General features: G+C 42.9%; 1 protein-coding gene across 1 annotated transcript in view; it reads left to right on the top strand.

Annotated features, from left to right (window-relative positions):
• The first annotated feature begins 7,495 nt into the window (after positions 1 to 7,495).
• The window catches only part of AMER3 (APC membrane recruitment protein 3), a 33,276-nt gene continuing 14,143 nt past the window's right edge, over positions 7,496 to 26,628 (top strand). Inside the window, exons 1-2 of the mRNA XM_032193471.1 lie at positions 7,496 to 7,604; positions 14,170 to 17,190. Coding sequence (XP_032049362.1) covers positions 14,191 to 17,172 — 2,982 coding nt within the window. The 5' untranslated portion in view covers positions 7,496 to 7,604; positions 14,170 to 14,190 and the 3' untranslated portion in view covers positions 17,173 to 17,190. The remainder of the gene's footprint in view (positions 7,605 to 14,169; positions 17,191 to 26,628) is intronic.

Below are 26,628 nucleotides of genomic sequence, written 5' to 3'. Positions count from 1 at the left end.
CTGTTACCCCAGTGCTGGAGGGGGGCCAGAGCACAAAGATAACCTAGTGCTGAGGTGCTAAAATGCAGCATCATTAAGCCTACCTGCTTCAGCAGTGGATCCGGTCTCCCTCTCCTTCCAGACAGTGCTGATGATTGCCCTAGTCTGACAGGTGATCACCTCCACAGAAGGCTTCTGCCCAACCTGCGAGGTTGAAAAAAGAATTGAAGGTGAGAACTCTGAAATAAAACACTGCTCTGCCCAGCCCAGCCCCTTGCATGCTGAAGGGACGTGAGAGGCTAGCACCTTAACGACCAGAAACAAGTCAGACATTTCAGGTGGAGACAGCAGCACACAGCGGGTAGAATAGCCCAAAAAAATCACAACTTCACATTCACGTGTAGGTCATGATGAAGACCTCGATGGGACGGGGAAAGGACGAGCTGCTGTGGGTGCACTCACCTGGGAGCTGCTCGGACGAAAGAGGCGACTCCAGCCTGCGTCCCCTGCCGTGGCAGGCCGAGGCCTGTGGCAGCTGCAGCTTGCCTCCTTGCTGACTGATGTTTCTAGCTAGGGATCTCAGCACCTTGTTATTTTAAGTAATTTCTAATTACTGGAGCAATACTTCCCAAGCTGGGGCAGGCTAACCTGGGTTTGATCCACGTTAGCATTAGGGAAAATGCCTGTAATAGGATCGAGCTCAAGGTAGAGAAGACTGCCTGACTCAAGCTCCAGCCAGCAGCAATGGCTCCTGCGACTGCCCTGCAGGGTGTGAGGAGATGCAGCAACGATTCTTCTACTCAGCACTTCAGGCTGAAGGAACAAATGATGAAATCAAGGTCCCCGTCCCTCTGCCATTCACATACCATTTCTGTGACGACACACGTACCTGCGTGTCAACCCAGACTCCACTCTTGGCTGGGTAACCCAGTCAGTGGGCTGAGGAAGAAGTGAACTCATTTTGTGGCTGGCTTCTGTCCCTTGTGGCTTGCCACTCGCAGTTAGGTCTGAGTGCACCAGGCTCTTTGAAATCCTGTCAGACCCCACATGATGCCTATGGAGCTGAGAGTGCAGGCTGTGTAGCTGTCACAATGTGGTCAGCAGCAGTCTCCTCTCCGTACATTTTCATGCACCTTTTTACCTAGGCTCTGTGCATTCATCAATCTTCTGCTTTTTTTTTTTTTTTTTTTGCTTTTTTTTTTTTCTTTTTTCTTTTTTCCCTACAGTAAATCCCAGTAAGTACAGAGTTTTGGAACACCTTAAGGTGTCTGATTTTTAGGAAGAGTTGAACTCCCTATAAGATGTCTCAAACCAGGAATCCAGGAACAGACTTGTTAAAAAATAAATGAAAAAATCTAGTTCTCTTTAGAAGTATACATTGTAGTAGCACTTCTGCAGGGCAAGAAAATGCCATCCCTGTATTTAAAGCTCAAGAATGATTTCTGAATTGCTTTTCCCAAATAAACGTGTCCTGTTTCACAGGTTTGGCACACCTGCCAACACACAGGAACACAGAATGTAGCACCCACCCTACCACAACACAGTGCCAGCCAGCCGAGCCCCAGCTTGCACTTGTCTCCCAGTCTCCTGTCCATGAGCATGTCGCTCCTGTCTTCCAGTCACCACACCATCCTGGCTTGCACTGCCACTTTGCTACTGGTTGGAAAATGGCTACTGCACATTTGTAAGAGAAATATGTAACAGTTTAATATGCTTGAGTACTGCCTAGGTGTATCAGCTGGTTTAGAAACTTTAATAACCCCTCTGTGAAAAATCAAACAGCTGGGAGAGATCGTTCCGTTCCAGAGCTACGGAAGTGCCAATGCCATGAAAGCATAAAGCCCAAAGAATAGCTCTTGACAAATCACCCCTCTCTAAATGGCCTGACAGATAGAGGACCCATAACATATCGTATTTTAAAACCTTACGGTAATTAGTGTGGCTCCAAACCAAACAATGACCTTGGCATTGTCAATACTCATGTTACGTTATTGAAGCATTCCATCAGAAGCTAGGTCCTTTCAGTGTTACTGTTTTGTTTACTGCAGCTGAAAAAATATATTAATAGTCATGTTTCACTACCATAAAAGCTTTACTTGGAATGCCATACTCCTACCACAAATGTCATTTAAAGACTTCAAGGACCATGCTCAGAAGTTTCACCTTCCAACTGCAAAGGCAGCTGAGGCAGCAGCAGGCAGCCAGCTTCTAGTGTTGGCCATTCCTGAACCCACAGCAGGTGAGAAAACAAAACAGATGCATATCATCAAACATTTTTCTAGGTCTGCTAGCAAACAGCAGTTCAAAGCCAGTATTTTATTCTAAGACGTACCTCTTGCCACTTCAAAATAAAATTTCTCTCTGACATATTAATTACCACCGCCAGTACAAATCCAACACACAGATCTGTTTCCAAAATGTGTGTTTGATCAAGTAATCAGCCATAAGCATTTGTAACTGCATTACTACCAGCTGTACTGCTGGTGATTTCAAAGGCTTCATTTTCCATCTATCTTTCAAATTTTCTTTTGTTTGCTTGTTGTTAGACACTGATTGGCAGACAATTGGGACGGCATGTAAAGCAGAGGTCTCCTTGTAGCAATTAGCATCTGTAGTGCTCATTTTCCTTGAGGTCCCACCAAACACACATTCAGCCCAGAGGTTTCTTCTTTCAGGACAGACATTGTAATTTGCCCTACAGCCCTCATACAACCCGTGAGGACTCATTTGCAAGACCTGTGAAAAGAACAGTATCTGCAGTGTGACCAAGCCAGAGTCTCTGTGCAACATGATTTATTTTTTTCACAGATATAAAATAAAAGCCTACAGACAATGAAAGGCAGAAATGGGAGCAGCAGCCTGTGTCGCTCCCTGTTCAGTATCCCCATCTGTGCATGCAGATCTCAGCCTGCTGTGTTTCTGCACTTAGCCTCAGAAACTTTATGTAATGGCTAATTTCTTTCTTATTGAGGCCTTTTTGGTTCTCGCCCTCCTTTGATCCCCGCTTTGGCCTTTGAAAGACGATTCCGTTAGAGCCGTTGAAACAGCTTCTCCCTTACTGACAGCCTGTCTCTGTCATTTAAAGCTGTGTATCTATGTCTACTTCGTCCGTATCTTTGTTTTTGGTTTCCCGATTGAGCATTTAACGAAGCCTTCAGAGCACTTAATTATATGTGCTCTAGCAAAGAGCAATACAAAATCAAGCAGGGAAACCAAGTCCCACAAAACAGTCATTAAAATTTTCCTATAATCTTCCCTCAAGTCATCACACCAGCATCTTCTTCAACAGAAAATTTTGCTTATAGGTTTTACTGGGATGCCTGTGGAGTGCATTTTGCCATCCCCCATGCTCGATGCTGAATGATTATTTTGCATTTGAGACAGCAAGTGTCTATTAATGTCAGTAGAAGATCAATAAAACAGAGCTATTTTTGCCTCGTCTAGACAGATATCTATGATACAAAGGCATATCTGGAATGGAGAAACTTTTGAACATGTGCATTGGATATTTGCATTTAACCATTTCTGTAGTCATGTCCTCAAGGTGTTATGTCCCTCCTAGGTGTTGTTTTTGTTCTCTAGAGCCTTGGCATTCTTCATGGTTTGGTGAAACAACTCTTCTGGAGTATTCTCTACTGCATTTAATGCAATAAATTTTTCTTATGCTGACTGCACAAGTAAGCATTTATTGCCTGAGAGCTTTTTGTTTAAAGCAAAAAGTTTAATGGCAGCCACTGTTTTAATATGAGCACCTGGTGAAATGTCCTCCTTCCCCCCCCCCCCGCCCCCGCCCCCCCCACTAAAAATCGTTTTTCATTCTCCTTTAAGGCAATAAGCAATTTGCAGTCAGTCATCCATACTGCCCAGAATGGCAACACTGCGAATGTGAGCAGTCCCACCTGGAGGCACTCCTTTGTGTTCTTACTGGTGTCCTTACTGCCACTCCAAGGGCTGGCAGGCTGGCTGAGCTCTTTAATACTGGTACCGAAAGAGGCACTCACAGCCCTACCCACTCCATCTCATCCTCTTGGCAGCAATTATGGCAACAACACTGCCTCACAGGAAAGACAGACAGGAGATGGTGAGGTCGAATACACTTGCAGAAACCTGTGGATAAAAATGCTTCTATTTTCTTGTTAAGTATTGATGTTGCTAATAACAATCCTAAATTTTGCAGCAGACAGTGGTTCACCAAATAACTGAGAAGGGAGTAGCAATTAATCTAAGCCCTGGAAAACAGTCAGATCAGTTGCAAAGATTGTTTGTTTCAACCTATGAGAGTCTTCTCCAATGAACTAGAGAGAAAAACCTACATAGCCCATTACCAATTCTCTACAACACGCAAAACTAATAAATACTGTTAGGAGTCCATGAATAATTAAATTTAAGCTGACATTAGCAGAAAATTCAACTAGACTCTTCACTGGCTCACTGGCAGGAAAAAGCCTGGGTCAAATTCATTCTGAAGTAATTCATTGGAAACAAGTACAGCTGTCCAGCAAACAACTTTTTCCTGAGTCTCTGCAGGTTTAAAGAATCAGTTACATTCTTTCATGAAAGAAGGTTCTAAAACAGTATAATTTGCTTTTTGTGAGTTTCTCATGCTAGTAGTTGTCCTCAATCACTTGATGCAACCATTTGCTTCCCACACGGAGGAGATGCAGGCCTCCAAGCTCCGGCAGGCTGAGCTTGCTTCACCTAAAGACTCCCTCATTGTCTTTCCATACCTGCCCTCATGTGGATTTTCCTCCTCCTTTCCCCAGTCCTCCTCACTGGACACCAGGGATCTCTGCTGCCCTCCTGGCACGCCAGGGACTGTATGCTCCTTGGTCCCTCTTCTCTCAAGGACCCTTTTCTTACTCCTTGTGCCAAAGGCTGTGTGCTTCTGCTAAACAGATGGCAGCTGTTCCACATGCCCCTCATTTGCAGTTTTCTGATTTCCCGTCTCTTTTATTCCCAACATGTTCAAAACAATTCTGAACAGACTGAATTAATCAGAGAGGATTAGATTCTCCAAGAAATAACCTTTTGAACCAAGCTGATCAATAACCAGAGTGAAAGAGCCTGAAATGAAGTGACAGCAGAAAGGCATAGATCATGGAACTATAAGTTGAGAACTATTTAGGAAGAAAAAAAGCTCCACTGCAACATATAAAGGCTACCATGGCTCAGCTGCCAGTTGATGCACTGCATATTTGCTGACACATGCAATGAGATTGTGATTTAGGCTTTTCAGGGCTGAGGCTATGGACTACTAAGGCCACGGACGGCTAAGGCCATGGATAGCTATCGCTACATATGGCAATAGCGATGGATTATGCCGTTTTCATTGCAGAAGACAAATAAACAGTTTCAGAAGATGGAAATGTTTGTCCAGGGGGACATCGTAAAATATACAAACATCCTAAATTATGGAGTTCTTTCATCACAGGAGCTGCTTTACCTGAGTCACCGTGAACAGATTTGGGTATCTGATCCATGTCTAGAGTGATCTCCTCTAAGAGGCCCAGCAAAGTGGCAACAGGTACTACTTGTCAGAAGCAAGAACACCTATCTAAGAGCTATCCCAGTCTCTGAGGAGCAGTGATACACCGTCCTACAGCCAGCAGGTCCAGCACCTGCCTGAAATGCAACTGGGGCTAAGAATTTCTCCCTGTCCAGATTCTTTTCTCTAGATATTTAAGGCTTGTCTTACCGAGCTTGAACTGAATATAATTAGACCTCACCTCCAATTATAAGTGCTTGCTGTTGTCTATCTCCCTCTCCATGTGGCACATTTAGGTATGCCTTTTCTGATGCACCTTTAACTTTAGTGACTACAATTCAGAGTTCAGAAACCGAGCTCACAGATAATGTGCATGCATAATTTTCAGGTCAAAATTCTAAAACTATGGTTTTAGGTTTCACCCTTGTAGGTTTAGGGTTCACCCACTACTTTTTCCCTCCTCCCTCCAGTCTTCCGGTGAACATACTCAAGGACTTTCTACTTTCTGCAAGTTGGACTTACCCTGGGGCCTTTTCCAAGATGTAACTTTGCAGCCTCTACCATCACTTGAGGCTTACTGATGGGCATTCAGAGCAGGAGCACTCTGGTCTGCCTCCTTTAATGTTCACTGGCCAAGTTTTTAGCTTTGGAGGCTTAGACAGCACAATATTTTAAGCTCCTTCCTTTCCCTGTTTCCAAAATTCAGCTAAAACATACTGTAGAAACAGAAGATGAGTGTTGTCAGCATTATTCTTGTCCTAAAATCCAAAACACAGCATCGTACCAACTACTAAAAATAAAACTGACTGTATCCCAGCCCAAACCAGGAGAACAGGTAACAGGTTAAGTAATGCTTTTGTCCCCTTTCTGCTGTCATATGGGGGACAGCTATGAACAGTGCACCCTCTCCAGTTTCTAAGGGAACACTCACCTTTGGTTCTTAGGGAGATGGAGGATTTGATAAATGCCTGCCCAGATCTGGCTTGTCTGAAGTTGCTCTGTTTCACTCAGTCCCCTGAGAGCTGTACAGTCATTACCAACAGTGATGCCAGCCCCTGTACTGGGTGGGTATGCTGCCCACGGGTACACCAGTCTGTACACAAACTACTGCAGGATCCCAGAGCACAGCTCTGAAACTCCAGCTCGAAGGAGAGCTACTGCAGTGGATTAAGCCAGCGCTTTGTAACATACACTTTTGCTTTTAAGAGGCTGTCTATCACACCCCCAGATATGTTTTAACAAACAGGAAGGAGAAGGCAAGGGATTTGAAGAGAGTTAATTGAGGGGGACAATCAAGATGTGATCAGGTTGGGAGCCCTTCATAGAGGGAAGGCTGGGGCAAGGATGGCAGCATTATACTTTTGTGAAATTAAAGCTGTGGTGTTTGTGATGACATCATTCTTTGTTATGGACGTAAATTTATTGTCATCACATCACTGCACACTCAAGCAGAAGTTAGACTGTAAGGAGAACTTGATAAATGATGGTCAGCAAAGGCACTACGAGGCTAACACCAGGCATTCTGGCTGTGGGCAGCTGAGATACTTATTCTCTCCCCTTATGCCACTTTGCTCCCGCATAAAATCCCATTTGACTTCAGCATTAACAAAAGCCTTATTAACCACTTCTTCAAAGTGTGGCACAGTCCAATAATCTGCATCTTACTCACCTAGAAACATGTTATGACTGCTTTTCCTGAATTCTATCAGAAAGAAAAATCTTTGTGAGAAATGAAATTGATTTGGATGTATTCCTCCCCATTTAATAAGCTGTCATATAGAGAGGAACCAAAACGCTGGCTCAGAACTCCCAGGCTTATCTTCTGGGTTTTTATTCCTTAACAAGGGAAGCATTTCTGTGACACCAAGCAGATGGCTGAAATAAGCGTCTTTCCTAAATCAAGCTACATGTGGAAGCCTAGAATCTATGTAAGGTATGAAAAAGCTGCTAGCAGGAGGAATGAGGGGGTGGGGATGAAGGAAGAAGGAGGAGGAAAAGACGGGGGGTGGAGAGTAACACTGGAGAGCAGCAGTGATCCAGCCCCTCTGAATCTGAAAAGCATCACCGGAGCCTTTGGATAAAGACCAGCTTCAGTAGCAAAGCTAGGAGGGAGAGGATTTCTGCTCAGTGATAAAACATGGTGAGTAGGATTTCTGTGATCTGCCTTGTTGTTTGCTCTGGTGCAATGGCACTTTGCTCTGACAGAGACTCCAAGGGACTATTATTTGGGGATGACTGCTTGATTTTGAAGCATCACTTTTTAATTATTTTTTCCATACATCTGACAAGTGTATGCCTGTGTTTATATGAATGTACACCTCCTTTTTTAAGTAATAAATTACTGAAAATGGCCAAAGCTGACAGGGTTAACACTTTGCTGTCTGGTACAACAGGCTGCTGGCCAGGGCAAGTAAAGATGCTCTGTTTCTCTTTCAGGTACACAGCAGAAATTTCTGCTCAGCTGCCTTCTCCTAGCAATAGACTGATGATTCAATAGGTCCCTGTGCCTGTTTATGGTGCCTTTTATATGGTGTGTTTAAGAATGTTTTGAGCAGTTACATTTCTTTCAGCTTCAGGTGCAGAAGAAAACTGAAGGAGAGGTGCTGAGGTTTTGTCAGAGAAGGAGCCTCCTTTTGTCATGGTCTCACCCTCATTCTTCATGCCTCACTCGGGGCTGGGGAGCCAGTGGGTGCTGTTGTACCCCAGGGATCCCTCCTGTCAGCATATAACAGGATACTATGTTGGGAGTAGAAATGTGGTTAATTTTACTATGCTAAAGCCTGAGCTTTACAGAACAGTTGGCAGGGCTTAAAAGAAGGTTCAGACTTCCCTACAGTACATAGCTAATAAGATTAAACGTTTAACTACACATCCTTCTGGTATTCTGCTGGGGAGTATAAGATTTTACTTTGTGGGCTCAGTGGAATTAAGATTTAAGAAAAACAAAAAACAAAACACAATGTGCTTTTTCCTGGTTCTTGTGAGAAAGCCACCGCCTGACCTAAATGTATATGCAAATAATTAGGCATCCTGGGTTACCCTAGAGAGAAAAATGATTAAGAGGAAGGATAAGATACAGCCAGAAACAAGGAATACTCCTAACAAGAAGCATGATCTCAGTGCAGGTTTGTGTGTCACACAGGTTTCTTTCAAAATAAACATTCCTCTGCATTGTGAATCAAGACTCTCCTGATTACATCCTCCATCCCTCCCACCCTGGTTCCACCCTGTTCTGCTCTGTTATCTGATGGAGATGAGATACTACCAAGAGTAATCAGTTCAAGTGAGAAGATGAACACTGCTTTAAAATCCTCTTTGGTTTTCACAGTAGGAACTGTTATGCTTATTTGCTCACTGGAAACAGTGTACAATGACTGCAGACAGGATATCACCACCCATCAGCAAGCATTGTATTGATTTATAATTAAAAATGCAATTAACAGAATGGAATGTATGCTCATTATTTTTAGCATGTATTTCCATTATTAACATTCATCTTTGGAGCTAGAGCTAAGGTTTTTCAACAGTAAATAAATGATCTTATTCAAAAAATAAGCCCCGCTTTACTGGGAGCACAAGCTCTTCATGCATTGCTAATTGATTGGATCCTAAGCATTAAAAATGAGTATCAGCCACGGACTGACTGTAAAGGTGGCTGTGGTTTTCAGCTCCCCAGGCTTATTTGTTGATGCATTTTAGGACTTCCAACTGGTGCCCAGCAAAAATCCTCTCGAGGTTAACTAGCCACAGGAAGTGAGAGCCTGCCAGAGCGCTCAGCTCTTTTCCCTCTCCCTTTGCACAATATGTCAAGAAATATTCTAAAATAAATTTCATTTTTAAGCGCACCCATTTCAAAGCATAATACATGTCCAAATGCCTAAAGCAGATAAATGTTGCCAGGAAATTTAATTATATTACCATTTTCATTTGAAAAGCAGGAGTAACATTTTCAGAGGTAACTGATACTCAGGATCTTCAGTCTCATTGATATGAAGCCACTTGTGAAAAAGGGATTTTGGACTCATTCCAGACTTTTATCATAAAACACAAAAGCAGTGCAACTACACTTTTCCTCATATTTTTAAATAATATTAAAGAAAAAAAACAAACAGCAACAACAACAACAAACTAGAGGAGTATGCAAGGATTATCAAATCTTCTATTTAATAAAGGGAAATGCTTGAAGGGGGGTGAAATTAGACCCCAAGTGGAAAGCAGAATTCTGCTCAGCAAGGCCGTGAGGCACCACCTCCACAGCTTGCCAGTTTTTATGAATTAACTGCTTGTAAAAAAGTGGAAAGGGCACTCCTATCTACTCTGAAAAACGTCATCTGTATTCTGAATTTTGCTAATTTCTAGTCTCCAAGAGAGACAATTATATATAAATTACACATCAAACAAGCAAGTGAGAGTGTCCAAGGCAGACAGCTGAAAAGATTTTAGAATAAATGAACCTCAATTATACTTTTCCCTGCTTAAAGCAAAAGTAATTTTGAGCCAAACTTGCTGAAGCCAGAGAGTTCATCTAAATTTCCTCTTCATATTCCTATTATTTCTATCTGTGCACTCAATGAAGCAAATATTCCTAGTTTCCCATTAGGCTGGTCTTCCTCGAATTACATCCAAGAGGACTGGTATTTTAGGTACTGACATATTAAAGCACAATCTGTTTTACCATTTCTGAGAAGACAACTTAACCTAACCTTTCCATTGACAGATAAGCTGTTGAAGTATAAGATAATAACTTGGACACCAGCCCAAAAGTCAAAATCAGTCTTCCCCCATTCCTCCAGAGGGGGGAGATCCCAGGAAATTCCAATGTCTCAGCCTGGCTGAAGGCTTTGGGGTCCATGGACAGAGGCAAACGTGGCCCATCTCTTCTCCACTCTCCATGCTGGAAGTAATATTCAGACAGTTTGAATCCTGTCCCCACTCATTTGCCTCCTGCTTCCTAATGAATCTCCAGACCAGGCATCCCACGCTCCTCTCTAGTCTCCTCGTCTGTTGACCTGCACTGAGGTTGAATTTAGGCCATCTGAAGATGGGTCATATTAACCAGAACACTTACCTAATTCAGTCTAGTCCTTTAACCCAGGACTATTTGCAATTGCTTTGACTGCCCTAAAAACAAGTCTCCTCAGCCCACACACGTATTTACCTCCTCATTCTAAAACTTCAATTCACTTTTAGGTGCATCACAGACACAGTAAAACCCTTCTGTGTTTATGAGAAGGCTGTCAGACACCCTGCACAGATGGTATACATCTGAGCACAAAGTATCTGTGTTCTATGAGCAACATTATCCAAATTTAAAGAAAATCCTTATTTCCATATAAGCCCAACATTCGGATCTAATTGCATGCTTAAAAACTTGTAAAATCCTAAAGGTGAGCAGCTAGTATGACCAAGACAGACAGAAGTACAGGTTATGGTAGATTGGAAGCCTCAGCACTGCTGTACCTAACACCTCTGCAAATGACAATTGATCTGCAGCCCAATAGAAGATTCAAGGATGCCTTCTATCCAAATGTGTTCCATAAGTAATTACATGCATGTAATTCCACGGAAAAGAGACCAAGAACCACTAAGGAAGAAAACATCCAGAGTGTGTTGAAAACTGAACAAACCAGCCCTAGTAAACTGACCGCTGGTTTCCACAGGTTTCTGTTCTTTGTAGCGATTTTTAATTGCAAAATATATTTCTATTGCAAAAGTGGAAGTCAATCCCTCATATACTCTTGATCCCTGTGGAAGAAGAGAGATAATGCAAGCTATGTCCAAGAGGAGAATAATTAAAAAGGAACATAGGCAGTAGTGTGGCTGAGTGCACATGTCAAGAAGTCCCAGAGGTGTACCACCTTTAAATGAGTAATTTTTCATAGTATTTTGTTGAGCTTTACCTAACCACTGGAGGGTAACTTTTTTTTACACTGATTCTAACTTCACTGGTACAACTTCTGGGGTTACAATTTGCATCCCTATGGAAAGAAAAAAAAATATGTATTGTGGTATAGCCCATTACAGTCAAAAGTGCTAAAAGCATTAATAAGTATGGGAATAGAGTGGCAATGCATAAATATTTTTGTTCTATATTTGAAAAGAAGCAAATCAATAATTTATGTCATGAGGCTGCAGAGGAACTCATAGTAGCGGAAGTTGCAAAACAACACCTGGGGTGAATACTCAGAAAAATCTGCAGGTTCTGGTAGTTTGCACTCCTTTTTTGAAGCTCATTTTTAACATTTTAACGGGGAAGATTCCCAAAGATGTACCGGTGTTCAAATAGGGTAAGCAGGATGACACAATGAACTAAATACTAATCTGGCATGAATCCCAGGGGAAATGAGAAAAAGAATACATGGAATTAAATAGAGACATTAAACAATCATAGTGCAAAGATGATGATTAAATGCATAGCAGATCATTTAAAATATATATTTTTTTCTCATCAGAAGAAACTGAAAATTAAACCCAAAGATCTCTCAAAAATGTTTGCCTTTCTGCCTTATGACTTTCTCACTAAAAACTGATGCCACGTGATAGTGAAGGATGGCCCTGGCAAAATCCCTGGCAGCACAGGCATGCTATATGTATTCTCAGTGCAGATGTTATTCAGGACATTTGGGATTTCATGTTACAGTTGTCCACCTAATCTATAAAAAAGGAAAGAAAAACAAGAGTTGAAGTTTCTACACCCAGCTACCAAACCAGTAGTCCATTGTTTCTCTTATCAAGGAGATACAATCCAGATCAAAGTTTTCTTTTCTCAAAAGATTATTGACCAACATACTGAATTCTTCGCTTTAACAACTGTCGTACTTGACAATAAAACAAAGCCACCTCTAAAAAGCCTTTTAAGACAGGAACAAAGTATTTATTCAGAAATATTCAGTTTCCTACAAAAATTACCCTTGCTTAACACACAGAATGGGTAAAGACAGCTGCAGGACACTTAAAGAGCCCTTCTAAGTATAACATTCCTATAATGCTGGCATTTGACAAGTCACAGGCCTCTAAGGAAATTCTCAGCAGCAGGGCTTCCCACAGGAACACAGCACCTGCTTCTACCGTTGCAAGGAACTGAAATGTCAGACACTTTATTTCTGGGTTATTATTAATTGGCCTTGTGTCGGCTGTTTCTGGTTATTTTCACAACTCTGTTGGAGTTCTGTGCTCTGAATTTCTTCTCAATTGCACCTTGCTTTTCAGACAAGGAGTGTAATCGTGTCCCAGTGACCTATTTCTGAATATGCAAACCAGGTTTACTGCAGCACCAGTGAACTCCAGCTAACTGACAGCGTAGTAAAATGTTTACTGGCTTTCATTAAGAACACTCTGCAATCCTCACATGCAGCCCAAATTCAAGTAAATATTCCAACATCCCAGTCATACTGACAGACCCCCCATTACACCACCCACCACATTTTCCATAGCATTCACGCTCTGCTGATGTAGAATATTCCCACCCTACCCTTATGTTTCCTACCTGTTGTCAGTGACCTACATTTAGTTGTAAATATCGCTGATCGCCTGCCAGTTTGCAGCTTGGATGAGAAGCCGGCTGTCACTCATCGGCCTGTTGGAGAAGTGCTGGGGGGGACAGAGCTGGCAGATACACAGACCTGTATCCTGTGAGGTGTTGGTCACAGTATTACTGCTCCCAGCAAACCCTGGCAATTGGTAAGCCTCTGGAGGCTACAGACAGCTGCTGAAGATCAAGGAAGCCTAAAGACAGCTTTAACTTTTACTCTAGGAGTATGCGAAAGCTTGTCTTGGTGCTGAATTTAAAATTTCCCTTGCTTACTTCATACTGGGTTCAAGGATCTTATATGAGATTTTTCTCTAGTGGGTATTAGCGATTTTCATTTCATCAGAGCTGATACACATGGTTTGTCCAGGACTGATAGGTATAGCACTGTTTTGTTTGTGCGCATTTCAGGGTTCAAGGCTCCAGGCAGTTTTAGTTATGTCTAAACAATTTAAAACAAGATAAAGCTTTGACTGAGGTTTCATTAAGGAAAGTTCCAAGCAGACTTTTTGAAGAACAGGACTTAGAATTTTTGTTCTGCTTCCCATCCAGTAAAAAACAGTTTCTCTAAAATCTTTCAGGAAGTATTTGTTGTTATTGTCTTACTCACAATTCAAATTGACTTAAGGCAGGAAAGAATCAGCTGTCTCTATGAAATAACTGCTGCAAAACGGAAAGGTCAGAGCTAGCAAAATTAATAATTAGATGTATGAAAACATGAAACAGGTTCAATATTACACCATATAGGTAGAGACCAAACTTGACGATACAAGTAACAGTAAGTTTAGAAAGAGCTAAGCAATGCGCAGTGCAGATTCACCTTTCCAATGCCCACAGTCCTAATCCTAAATCCAAATACCCCTTCTTTCTAATGAACAAAATGTTCTTGGGGCCTCACCTCCCAACACGCAGCATGTTCTGTCTTCTCCCTGCGGGATCTTCCTGCCTCTACAAACTCAACTTTCACTTGCTCTGTTTCTCATGCAATACCAGCGATGGGAATTTCAGGTGGCAAACAACAACAATTATATAATGCTATAACACTTAATATCTGCTCCTCTATTCCCCAGTTACAGATGAGCACCTGTTCCAGCTGGTCTCTTCAGAGACTTTTAGCTGACTGCTCAGTGCCAGCCATCAACCTAACAGTACTCTTGTTCTGCTGGTTCCTTTACAGAAACAGATGTGAGAAAACAGCATGGAGCTCAAGAGAGGAAAAACCTTCATCAAATCCAGTGTGCAACACGAGAAAGTGCCACCAGAGCACACAGCTTCTACAAACAAAAATGATATAGGGAAAGACAAAAAGGCAGCCCTGGAGGGAAACCAAAGTGTAGCTGAAGTGCAGCTGGCATACCTGGCCGCACACAAGAACTACAGATTCTCCACCAGAGCAGCAAGGAATGGTGCTGGTGACAACAGCCTGGACAAATCATCTGGGTCCTCCTACAAACTTGTAAGGAAGAGTAAAACCCATGACTGTGTTAGTGAAGCAGATAAAACAGAGCAGTGCAGCCCTAGCAATAGGGCTTGTGAGGAAGGTTTTTCTGGAAAGGGGAAAGGGCGACTTGTCAACAGCATCAGCTTTTCGGGGATGTCCAGTTCCAGCAGTAAGAAAGAGTGTGTAGTAAGCCCCAGTCAGTCTGCCTGCAGCAGTCAGATGATTGATTACAGGAACTTTGTGCCACAGATGCCTTTTGTACCAGCTGTTGCAAAAACCATCCCCAGGAAGAGGATATCCCTCAAGAGATCAAAGAAAGGGCTCAGAGATATATTTCATATTAAAAAAAATAAACCAGAGAGCCTCGCATTCCTGGTTGAGAAGGACAAGAAACTGTCCTCTCCAGGCTGCAAGAGTGAGTTGCCTGGGCGTCTCGCAAAGGACCTTTTCAAAACTGGAGAACCATTTGCAGCCGACTGCTTGTCACAAGACTGCTCAGACAGTGAACTGCAGTCTGACTCTTCCTATGACTACTGCAACCCTCTGTGTGAAGATGTTGCATCGCTGAAGAGCTTTGACTCCCTCACTGGCTGTGGGGAAATCTTTGCTGATGAGAGCTCTGCCCACCTGGAGCTGGAGAACAGCAAAGAAGTTCTGCTGAGAAGAAGCAAGCACAAAGAGAGCCCCATCATGGGCTCCTACCAAGGGGGTGTGGAGCAGCTGGCCTCTCCGGGCCAGAATGAGACTGTTGAATTTGGGAAGTTTTGGGACAACATTAACAAATCAGTGAGGCTACATCAGAGCATGCTGTTTGATAAGAAGTTACTGACGATGCCTGGTTCTGACATGGGCAAGGCTGGAAGCCAAGCTGCTGCATCTGCGACAGACCCCCAGATGTCACCTGATAAAGACGGTGACAATTCCAAAGAGAGCTCCACAGAAACAGAAACACCAAAAAGTGACAACCAGGAATCTATATCCACAAGTGACGAAGGCTACTACGATTCATTCTCTCCTGGACAAGATGACGAAGTGAAGGAAGCTCAGACCCCTGGGGTCCCAGGCAGATTTCCAAGAGACAGCTACAGTGGAGATGCCCTTTATGAGCTCTTCTATGACTCAAATGAAGTCAAAATAAACCCAGTCCTAGATGATGACTTGTGTACATCTGAAAGCATTTCAGAACAAGCCATTGAAATCCCTTTGTCCATCTACAGCTTTCATGTTGGAGCTGAGGAAAACACGGCTTCCCAACCAGCTGTAGACATCATCAGCCAGGGTTTTTTCCACAGCACATGGAAAGGCAAAGAATGTTTGCTAAAGCTCTGTGATACTGAGCTTTCACTAACCATGGGGATAATAAACTGGCTGCGAAAACACTCGGGGCTTGTTTCCTCCCCAGACTCTCTTCAGAGCCCTCAGCCACAGCCAGAAAAGGGTAATCATTCACCAATCCCTCCCAGCCCTGGTCCCGAGCACAACGTGAGCACAGCACAGCGGGAGAAACAAAGCAAGGAAGATTCATTTAACCGAAGGGTGTCTGTGGACAAAAGCAAAGATGCAACCCAGGCCTCTTCAGTAAATGTCGCTGAAAGAGACTCTTGCACTAATACATCTGATTTGGATTTCCGAGGAAGGGAAGGTAATCACCATGAGCATTCATCTACAGTGCCTGGGACTGCGGAAACCACTGGTGCATCAAATTATGCACCACAATCACAGGCGAATGGAGACAATCTGCAGACATCTTCAACTGAGAAGGCGACAAGTTCAGAAGGATACGAGACATCTGAAGATAGAATTCCACTGGCAGAGAGCTTGAACAGACAGAGTGGCTCACAGAGCTCTGAAAGCCTTTTGTTAAATGACAATCATGAAGTAGAATCATGTTACTCCTATAAGACTGCTGCGACCTCACCTCCGGATGCCCTTGACAGGGAGGACAGAAATAAAACAATGTATCACTCTCTGTCTGGTTGCTGTGACAAACCACCGCAGCCTCTTACTCTCAGAGGCTTCCAGAGCTACATCAGCCCCACACCAAGGGAGAGCAGCACTAACATCGTGCAGCTCTTAGAGCGATGCGTAACGCAAGTGGCATCACTAAAACTTGGCTATGAAAACAAGCACCTGGAAGACAAATACATTGGGAATGAAATGAACAATATTATTTGTAAGATGTCTCAGTACAAAAACAAGCTACTGCTGCAAAATGAATGCAATTGTGTTGCTCAAAAGCCAGAATACTCCAGTATTGCTTGCACAAACCAATACAATTATGAAACAAGTTTCCAAGCCAGCAGTCTATATCATTTGAAACAAAATGGGGAGCAAATTTGCTCCGAGGACCAGAAAGGTAGAGCAAAAATCCTAGATGAAGTTGCTAGAGACAAGATCAGTTTTGAATATGCCCAGCTAAATAATCAAGCGTTCTCCTATTTACAAGACTTCACATTTGGAAGCAATTCTGCTCCTGCTACAATGCTCAGCAGGCCAACATTTTTACCTCTCTTTAACTCTGTCTGCTTAGACATACCTGCTACTGTTTCATCAGCTCCCTATGGCACTTCCATCCCTCCAGCTGAGTCACTGCAGCACAAGGAGGCCGAGCAGGGCAGCCCAGGGCCCTGGCATTATGCAGAGTCCCCTTGCAGATGCCTGACAGGGTTAACAGCTCTGTCCCCTCACCCAGAGGCAGCAGCCCCGGACACAGCAGTGGTGGGGAGGAACCAGCAATAACACTCCTGTGTAGAGAAGGTGAGTGCTTACGGGAAGTCTGAAATAAATGTGAAATGTGAATGACAAACATATAATACACAATAAATGTGAAAAAATAAATGTCACATTAGTGTGGTTGGTAAGAGTGATCAGAATTTCAATTACACAGTTCTCCATACCAGAGGCCAGGTACAGAAGGTATCACGTTCACTGAATCTTATGAATGTCATGCAAAGGCTGAAGCCCAATCTTCCTCCTCAGTGCAGCAGTTTTTACACAAGTTGAAGCAGGGAAACTTTCTCCTTTTCCTTCTCCAGGATCTGCCGTGTTTGGAACAAAACTGGGGACGCGGCTGCCAGGCCACAGACTGCAGAAAGCATTCAGCCTGATTTTCACCACATCATGACATGCTCTTGCTGCATAATGACAGCTTCAAAATTATGCCCTGCTTCCCCTCCTTGGTGACAACTGGACATCAGACAGCTCTCTGCTGGAGTCCTTATGCGTGAGCTGCTGCACAGGGGGATCACTTGAGAAAGCCAAGCACTGACAGTGTTGTCACAGGCAGTCAGACATACCCTGTCCGGCAGATGTGTGCATGTGGTGCACCCTCAGCACAAGGGAAAGCCCACAACAGTCCTCTGCTGCTGCTGAGATTACTGAAAGAATGCTCTTCCCAGCAGGGTTTCGGGCTGGAAGGCTCTCCCCAGAAAGTGCAGCTGGTCTCAGGCAGTGTGGAAGCTGGGGCTAAGACAACCTCATGGTTGGCAAGCACAACTTGACAGGCTGTGCAGGAGTGGGATTACAGGGTCTGCACTGCACCTCTAGCTTTTGAAAGTCTTTGCACCACACTTATAGAGCAGAGGGACATCCAGCAACTGGTCTCTGACATGGTGTATGAAACACCTCTGCGGTACAACAGGCAGATCAAGCACACAGCCTCTGTGCTCGTTTGGATTTGTCCATCACACAAGGCTTTAGGCCAGAGCAGACTCTATTTATAGTGCTCTAACTCTACTCCAGCTGAGAAATCCTCTGACCTCCAGCTGCTGAGAGGAATCTGTCCTAAGAAGGAAGCCTTTGGAGGTGGTGGAAGGTGGAGAAGAGGCTGTAGTAAGGGACAGGACAGAGAATTAAGGAACAGCTCATTATTGAATAGAGGGGCCCAGACAGCACAGCACTTCCCTGGCTCTTATTGCTCACAGCACTGTGACTGCTTCCTGGTGATCTCTAAAGGCTTCCCAAGAAGCACAAAATAAAAAGAACAGTGTTTCTCTCTGTGTGTGAGCACAAAGCATCCTTACAATTTCAAGTCCTGGGAGGTTCAGCCACCCACTTTGCTATCCACATCTTCATGAAAGTGCCCTTCACCACTAACAAGTCTTCCAATGCATGGGAGAGGTGTTTTTCAGGGGCGTCTGTGAAGTTAAGAGCCAGAGACTGTCAGTCTTCAATACCCTTTACTAATATATTATCCATTTATAACCTGTTCAGCAGGTTGTGGTCATAGATCATATATGCAAGATACCAGTGCTCAGCACAGCTTTTTGGGTTAGAACAGCAGATCAGTGTATGTATTGGCCCAATATTTTCAGTTCATTGTGGATATTAATCCACAGGTACTGCCAAGAATATCCCAGCATTTGCAGGCTAGGAATTCACAGAGAGATTCTAATTTTGAGAATTCACTTGCTTATTGGTAGAAATGGAGAATGGAGCCATAGCTGCTGTGACTGTCAGACGTGGCAACTGGCTGTGTCCTTGCTCTGCACAAGACACCGTATGGGAGTAGACATCACTGCACCCGGGGCACTTTCTAATGCCTTGTATCAAATGGCAGCTGCTGGCTGTCACCGCCTGTCAGCACTCATGCTTGTGGTGTCAGAAATGTGACACATCTCATGCCCTGTTACCTGTATGCCAGAGTGATAACGCAGGCTTTTTTTCCAAAAGGGGCCTGCCAATTTCTGATAGAGGTTTTCTAACAGTAAAATGAATGGCATTTTGAAATATAGATGGGATTTGAGCGACTTTGAGAAAAGGTCTCATCTAGAGGAATCATTTCACTACAGGGTTGCTGTTGGTTACAAATTTCTTACAGAAAATGAATTTACATAATAATTAAAATGGCATTTAACATTATTAGAAGAAATGGCTATGGTGACACATATAAACATTGCCATATGACTGAGTTTTCCTACCCAATGTCTTCTTGCCTGCCCACATTAACAGATGGCTTAAAGGTTTGCTGCAAATCTTATTTTTTTTGGAATATGGCTCAGGAGCTTTACCTTAACCATGGGGGTGGTGGTGTATGAGGCAAGATACAAACATGGTACCAACTCTGAATCCATGGAGACAGACATCATCAAGAAACACTCCTACTTCAGACATGCCTGTGTAAACCCCAGGAGCTTATACACAAAGAATGCTCTAAGGTTCACTGCTTTAAAATGGCAGACTTGGGAGCTGTGAGAAGTGACAGAGACAGAGCCAGCTCCCTGCTTTGTCCCTTAAAACAAATGTTGCATGAGCAGCTCCAGTGCAGCCCCTGCTTCTCCCATGGACTCTTATGGTGGGGAAGGAAGTCAACTTTCTTATCATTTATCACAGGCTGAGGAAAAGCTGATGGAAAAAGCCATTTAAGTCTCCATCCATTGCCACCCTCTCCACATGTCCCCATGCATACAGGAACACATGAACCCATCCCCTCTGCTGCAACTAGTGCGCGGTGTTTCCCTGAGCCACACCTGGCCTCCTGGGTTTCTAAACATAGATGTTAAACATAGATGCACAGCTTCAGTGATGAATAGTGCAAGAAGTGGCAGTCCCAGTTCCTCTTCTGTTTCTCTCTTCCCTGGTGTTTTCGACAAAAATTTGCAAATGTCTCATATTTGAACTCAACAGGACTTTGAACCCTGATAGTAAACAGCACCCTTGTATGGGGGTACAGAAGGGCTATGCAGACATTGGAAATCCCCAGCTAGTTGTCTTCAAGCAGGAAACTCTTCAGTCTCAACAAGGGACCCCTGTCCTAAAGCAGTGTGTTGGGATCTCTTCTCCTGGCTGTGAAAATCTCTGGATTGGGCAGAACATGCAGACTATACTGCATGTCACAGCACCTGACTCAGGCAGACCAAAGGCATCTCTGCAGACAGCAGCATTTCAGACCACTGAGCTATTTCTACCACTTAAGGCAGTTTGAACTGCATCTTCCATTGACTGGTAAACGTGGTGGAGTGACAAAAACCACACGTGCTCCCACCAATACGTGCTCATTTCGTTCGAATGCTGAGCAGCCACATTATGCACCAGTTGATGCTTTTGGCTGTGTTTTAGCGATAGCACTAAAAGGAGTGCATTGGAATAAGCTTGCCCTCAGGTCAGAAAAGAATAGATAACTGTCTATCAAAGAGGGGATGTCATAATATATAGGGCAGCTGTAGATGAAAGAAGACAGCATGGCATATGTGATTGCTGTTATCAAGGAACTGAGATTCAGAGGCTGATAAAATACAGCCCAGACACTGTGAAGTGACACAGGATTGTGTATCTGATCTTTACCAACAGCAGGGCTACATGCAGTCTAGGCAATTTCTGTAATGTTTTTTAATTGCCTCCTTGTTCAATTTTATCCCCTTTGTCTAAAATAAAGCTGCATTTCTGCCAGGCAGGTATTTCTCTATCAGCCAGACATAGGAAAGGAAGAGACTGCAGGACTTAAGTTAGACAAAAAGGCAGTGCAGAATGTGCCTCATATGTATATAGGCAAATGTTTGACAGACTACAGTATTACTTCTCAAAATGGTCACAGAGATGCCTCAATAGGTGAAAAAATAAAGGCAGAATCCCTCTGAAATGGACACATCAGAGAAAGAGCAGGGTAACATATTCAAAACCTGGAGTAATAAATCCATATATTCCTCCTATGCTTTCTCCATGGCATAGCAAAGAGGTCCTCTCCCAAGTCTCACATAATAAAATGTAAAAACAATAAAATGCACAGACAGCCAGCACATGCACTGCCTTGGAAATGCCCCTGGCTCTGAAACATACACCTTTATAACGTGATTTGCCCAGATTGTCCTGCACTGAACCAGATACTGAAATCTCACCTGACAGTCCACCAGCCACACACACACACACGTGCCAGCACATACACACGCACTCCCATTCCGAGGAAAGCGTTGTAGTGTACAAATGTCCTGTTTGTCACATACGGTACCACATAACCAAGGAGCATGGAGACAGAGGTGACAGGTCATTGCCTCTGCTAAAACATTCAAGTGTTAGTCACCATGTGCCCAGATACTTGGGCTAAATGCTAAATTAAACAATTTTCTCCTCCACTGAACACTCTTGCTGCTGGACTTGGCTCTGTCTCATCGTACTGTCTTCATGGGACCTTGTCATCAATGCTTATTCTACCCCAAATCAGAATTCTATCAGAATGAAGGAAGGTTCTTGCCAGCTTATTTGCTAGAGAAAGGTTTTTCAACAGAGTTATCAGCACAGATGATTTCTTACATGGCAGATGCACTGTAATGCTGTTAAATGGGTTTCATTTTAAAATTGAAGAGATTGATTTGCTGCTTTACTTGCTATTGCAGTAGGATGGTTTCCATGGATACAGTCTTATAGGGACTCTATTTTTCCCCTGCTGACAACAGTACAGAAAGCTACATTCTCTTCTTCTCTGCACCACTATGAATGTGGAGCCAGGGGAATGATTCCCAGATTTAAAACTGAGCAGAATTTGTCTCCCAGTCTCTGCAGCCTTGCATCTGAGATCTTGAGGGGGGTGGCAATGGAGGAAAGGAAAAAAAAGAACAGTTTCTTTGGGCAGCCATATGGGGTGAGGGATGGGACATAGTGTACAAAAACAGCACCTCTGTATGAGACATGGGGAGAAACTAAGGCAGAATGCAAACAAACTAACTGTTTATTTGGGGGTGTGACACAACTGCAAAAATACAAATCAGGCTTTGGTTATGGAAGTTTATGACATTATAGTATCTGCATGGAATTTAGCTGAATATCGTCCCATTTGTTTCAATGAGAGGATGAATCAGTTTCTGCTATCCTGAATAAAACCTGCTTCCATTCTGTTTTGCTGTGATGCACAGGAAGACATAAGGGTGGGAAGAAAAGCAAAAAAATTGACCATCACAGTGAAAGGCATGAAGCTCTGCTGTTGTGAGTCAGTTCTAATGAACAGTAGCACAGGGAGCCTGCACAATGAACTGCATTTGGAAGGACTCTTCTAAGGAAATATCCCAAATGAGCACAGTTTCCTACTGGGTCTCGTGGAAGGCTGTTTTGTTTAAGCAGCTCTCCTTCTCAGTTCTTCAAGAAAGGCTAGACTGCATACATCTGGTGTGGCAAATTTCTCGTTTCGTTCAAAGCATAGGGACTGCATCTCATTTACACCACTTGAAAGTGAGAAAGAAGTTCACAGTTCTTGGACAGCAATGCTGCTCAGGGTAAGAAGGAGCGAAAAGGTGCTGCATGTTAGATTCTTCCAGCTGAGTAAGGTGTTAAATTTAAACCTCTCTCTCCAAGCACCGTGGGAGGCCTATTCAGGTAAAGCTCACTTAGTGCCAGTGGCAGCCAGTGATGACAATTGCTCAGATGACACCATCAGATGGCAGCAGGTCAGGGTAAGGAGGTTATTTGAGATCTGAGAAAAGGGAAGGCCCTCTTTGTCCCTATATCAAATTGAAATATTCTCATTTCACAACAGAGAACAAAGTAGGAGGATGCAGATTTTAATGGCCTATCTCCCTATTATTGATCTTCTCTAACTGTGTTAATTTTCCTTCCCAAATTTACCCCTTTTCCATTCAGGACAACATTGACTCCAAGTTGCCTCGCACAGGTTCATCTCTTTCCTTTCACATTCTGTACATTCCTTTTGCTCCCTCCTGGTCGACACAACCTCCTTCACCCCCCTTCCCTCTTCCCACCTGCCTGCCAAGCCTGCACCTCCTGGCAGCCCAGTATCCCTCCCAGACAGCTCTTCCCACCAAGAGCCTGGAAACCTTACTCAGGCAGACATAGCCTGCTCCCTGGGCTCATAAGATCCCTGCATCCCCACCTCACTGGCTGAGCCTGGAGAGGTGGGGAAGCCCTGGGAAAGCAATTGCACACAGAAGAAGCAAAGCCATCATTTAGAAGCAGCCCTTTGCTCCAGCAAGGCTGCACTACTGTGGGCTCCCCTCTCCTCCCTCTTTAATTCCGAAAAAGAGACGTGCTGACTCTACAGAATCCCAATCTGCAGCATGTTATAAATTGTTATGCACAAAATGAAATCGAGTGCTCAGCACACTACGAGAACAACCAGGTTTGCACAGCACCTGCAGTGCCATTCCTGCAAAAGCTCTGTTTAACTCCAACAGCAGCCTCAAAACTGAGCCTTGGGTTCTGTGCTTTGGCCACATTGGCAGAGGTGCAGGTGGTACACAGTGACTGAAGGTGGCAGGGAGGGAAGGATCACAACCTGAGACGACACTGGAGTAAGTATTTTTGTTCCACCACTCACCTTTGTTATGTTTTTCCATCTCACAGCCAATAAAGAGAAAAAAAATCAAGCTACGGAGGCTTCTGGGCTGTAATACACAACCACAGAGATGTTTACAGATGAATCAATAGAAGAATATATATTTTTAAAAAACATCTGACTTCAGTAAAGACAAAGAGGGAGTCTCCTTTATGGCAGTAGAAACTCTGGGCAAGACACTGTATTGTAAATTTGCAGAGCTCCATCTTTTTAAGGGAGATTGTGCCCTCTGTTTTCAGCTGCACGTTTAGGAATTAATCAGTTAGGTGTTATCCTTAAGTAACCCTGGTGCAGTTGCATTTCTAAAACCACATAAGGCTGTATTTTATAAAAACAGCAAAGGGGTTTGTCAGTGGTGGAAAAAATGCTGAGGAAATGCAGCAGCTCTCCCACATACATCCTTGGCACAGGGGATGCTGCAAATTGCGGCTCAGGGAAATGCAAACTCAATCTCCCTCCCTCAGCCATTCTGCCTTCCTTCAAACATAACGGCAAATTGGGTTTTCCTCTGCAAAAAGCACTAAATAGACTGTTGCTATAGCAACCAACTCCTTCAAATCCATTTATAATTAAGATGATGATCTAACCACCTACAGGATAAATATTGCAAAAAAAAAAAAAAAAAAAAAAAACAACCAACAACACACACAACAAAAAAAAAAATAAAATGAGTTTACAGCTTCGACTCTATCAGGGCAAGGTTGGTTAGGCTAGTTTGTAAGAGAGATTAGCTATTTGGAAGTAGCTTGCTATACGCAACTCAGAAAAGATGGCAGGAAAAAGCAGGGTTGAAATTCAAGGATATATATATATATATATATTTTTTTTTTTGCTAGCTTCCTCAAAGCCTCAGTTAATAATGTGACAGTTCTTGAATCAACTCAGCTCTCAAAAGTGCTCTTCAACTACAATCTATAAAAAACTGGAACACCTAGTGAATCATACTTACAGATACAAAAATGCCCTTCACTTCTTTTCACAATTCAAAAGTCATTTGACGTAAAAATCATGTAATAAAGCTAATTTAAAAAAAAATATGTTAAAAAAGGGTATGTTAGTTTTTCCTTCAGTGTTTATTAAATGGGATGACAGCTACACTGTATGATTAAGTGCTATCGTTGAAACACAAATTAAGCACAGATGAGATTCGTTTAAAAAGGACAGTTACTGTTGATTGAGAGCTGTATGATGACAGCAATAGAAATGTGAAGAATTTATGTTAAGAGATTTTATACAGATATACATATGTACAGACACTTAAAAGGAAGAAAAAGGCAGTATTTGCATTCAAGAAATGTTGGTTTGACATTCTTACTTCTCCAGGCTAAAATGCACCCACAGACTGACCTCAGAATTGGAATTTAGGTGTATGATTTTGAAGTTCAGAAGGAATTTTAAGAATTAGGCATGTACATGTCCCACTATACTCCTTTTTCTCTTCCTTCTTCCTCCAGAAAGTTCTAGGCAAATCTCTTTGAAGTGCTGATAAAGCATCCCCAATTAAATGGACCTATTTGATTACTCTGTCAAACAAAAGGACTTTTAACATTCCCAGTAATATTGTACATAGCCTCATGCCCTTAAGGGAAATTTTTCTAGTACTTCTTTGCTGGGACTAATCTATAAAAACAAGATAGAGATTCATGTTAACCAAGAGCTTGCACAAATCAAATAAATAACAGAGAGAACGACTCTAAGTACAAATATTACTGCCTACTGTAGATTACATTTTGGAACCCAAAAGTTATCTCTGTTCTAATATTTTACAGACTGGTAGTAACCCCAGAACCCCAAGCTATAAACTGCTGCTCTGGAGTGTTTTTCTGAGCCCTCCAAAAAGTCTAGATTTCACAACCAGAAAAGGGAGGTTCCACCTTTCTAGTCAGCTTCCAATAAAAGCTTTTTCCTTCCAGCTTAGCTATAGTCCTTATCAGTCACCACTGTATACCATAACCCTTCCCATCCTGCTTTTCCTCTCTATGCTTTAATCATGTTTTAGGGAAGCTGTGTTTTTGCAGTGCCAAATCCTATATTTCATTTTCAGTCTAACAACCGGTAAACTGATAGCATACTACTCCTAAAACCTGCAGGATTTCCTCAGAAATCAGTGTCACAAATCCTCATCATGTGTACTCTCATGTGAACCATGCTTCACTGAGCTGTGCCCTATCTCTTCAGATCAGCAGGGTAGGATTCTTCCCTGAACTGAATAGTCATATGTCTAGAGGTATGCTATTTTCCTTTATTAGCTAAAGAAATAAAGAAAAAGTCTACAATAGTGTTGGATGGTAATGGCTATTGACCTAATCCTGAGTAGCAGAGGGACCTCAGCTGCTTTTGGCTTGTCTTCAGGGAGGTCATTTTAAGTCTAAGCTGCCCACATTGTCAGGCAGTACTGGCAAAAATAAACAAAGAAACTAATAAACAGTTCCTACATTTCTTTAGCTAATGTTACACCTTACAGTCTACCAAAAGAAATGGAAAATCAAGCAATTCAAATGAATGTACCTGGATGGATGTAGACTACAATTAAGATTTTTCATCTAGCAAACATCGAAATCTTTATGCTAAAAGTCAACAATAAATAATAAATTGGCATGTATTATGGTAATGTATTTTAGGCTTTAGAGACATCTTCTTGAGAGGCAATACCAGTCTCCTGGAGGAATACACTCTAAAACTGCTTACTTTTCTATTACCACCCAGAAAAGGCCTAGGAGATTACAGCAGAAGACAAATAGAGCAGCTGGATTACTCTTCAGCTGTACTAAGAAGCAAGCAAGCCAGGAACACAATCCTCTATAATCCAATGCCACTTGGCTTGGGCAGGATGGATGTTGTACACCAGATGGACTTGGCAATCCAGGAAGCCACTGGAACAGTTCCAAAATGGAGGTGGTGTCCAGACCTCCTGCATT

The sequence above is a fragment of the Aythya fuligula genome, chromosome 9 (genome assembly GCF_009819795.1).
Source record: "Aythya fuligula isolate bAytFul2 chromosome 9, bAytFul2.pri, whole genome shotgun sequence".
NCBI classification, from domain to species: domain Eukaryota; kingdom Metazoa; phylum Chordata; class Aves; order Anseriformes; family Anatidae; genus Aythya; species Aythya fuligula.
The sequence above is the reverse complement of the archived record's forward strand: the minus strand, read 5'-3'. Positions and strand labels throughout refer to the sequence as shown.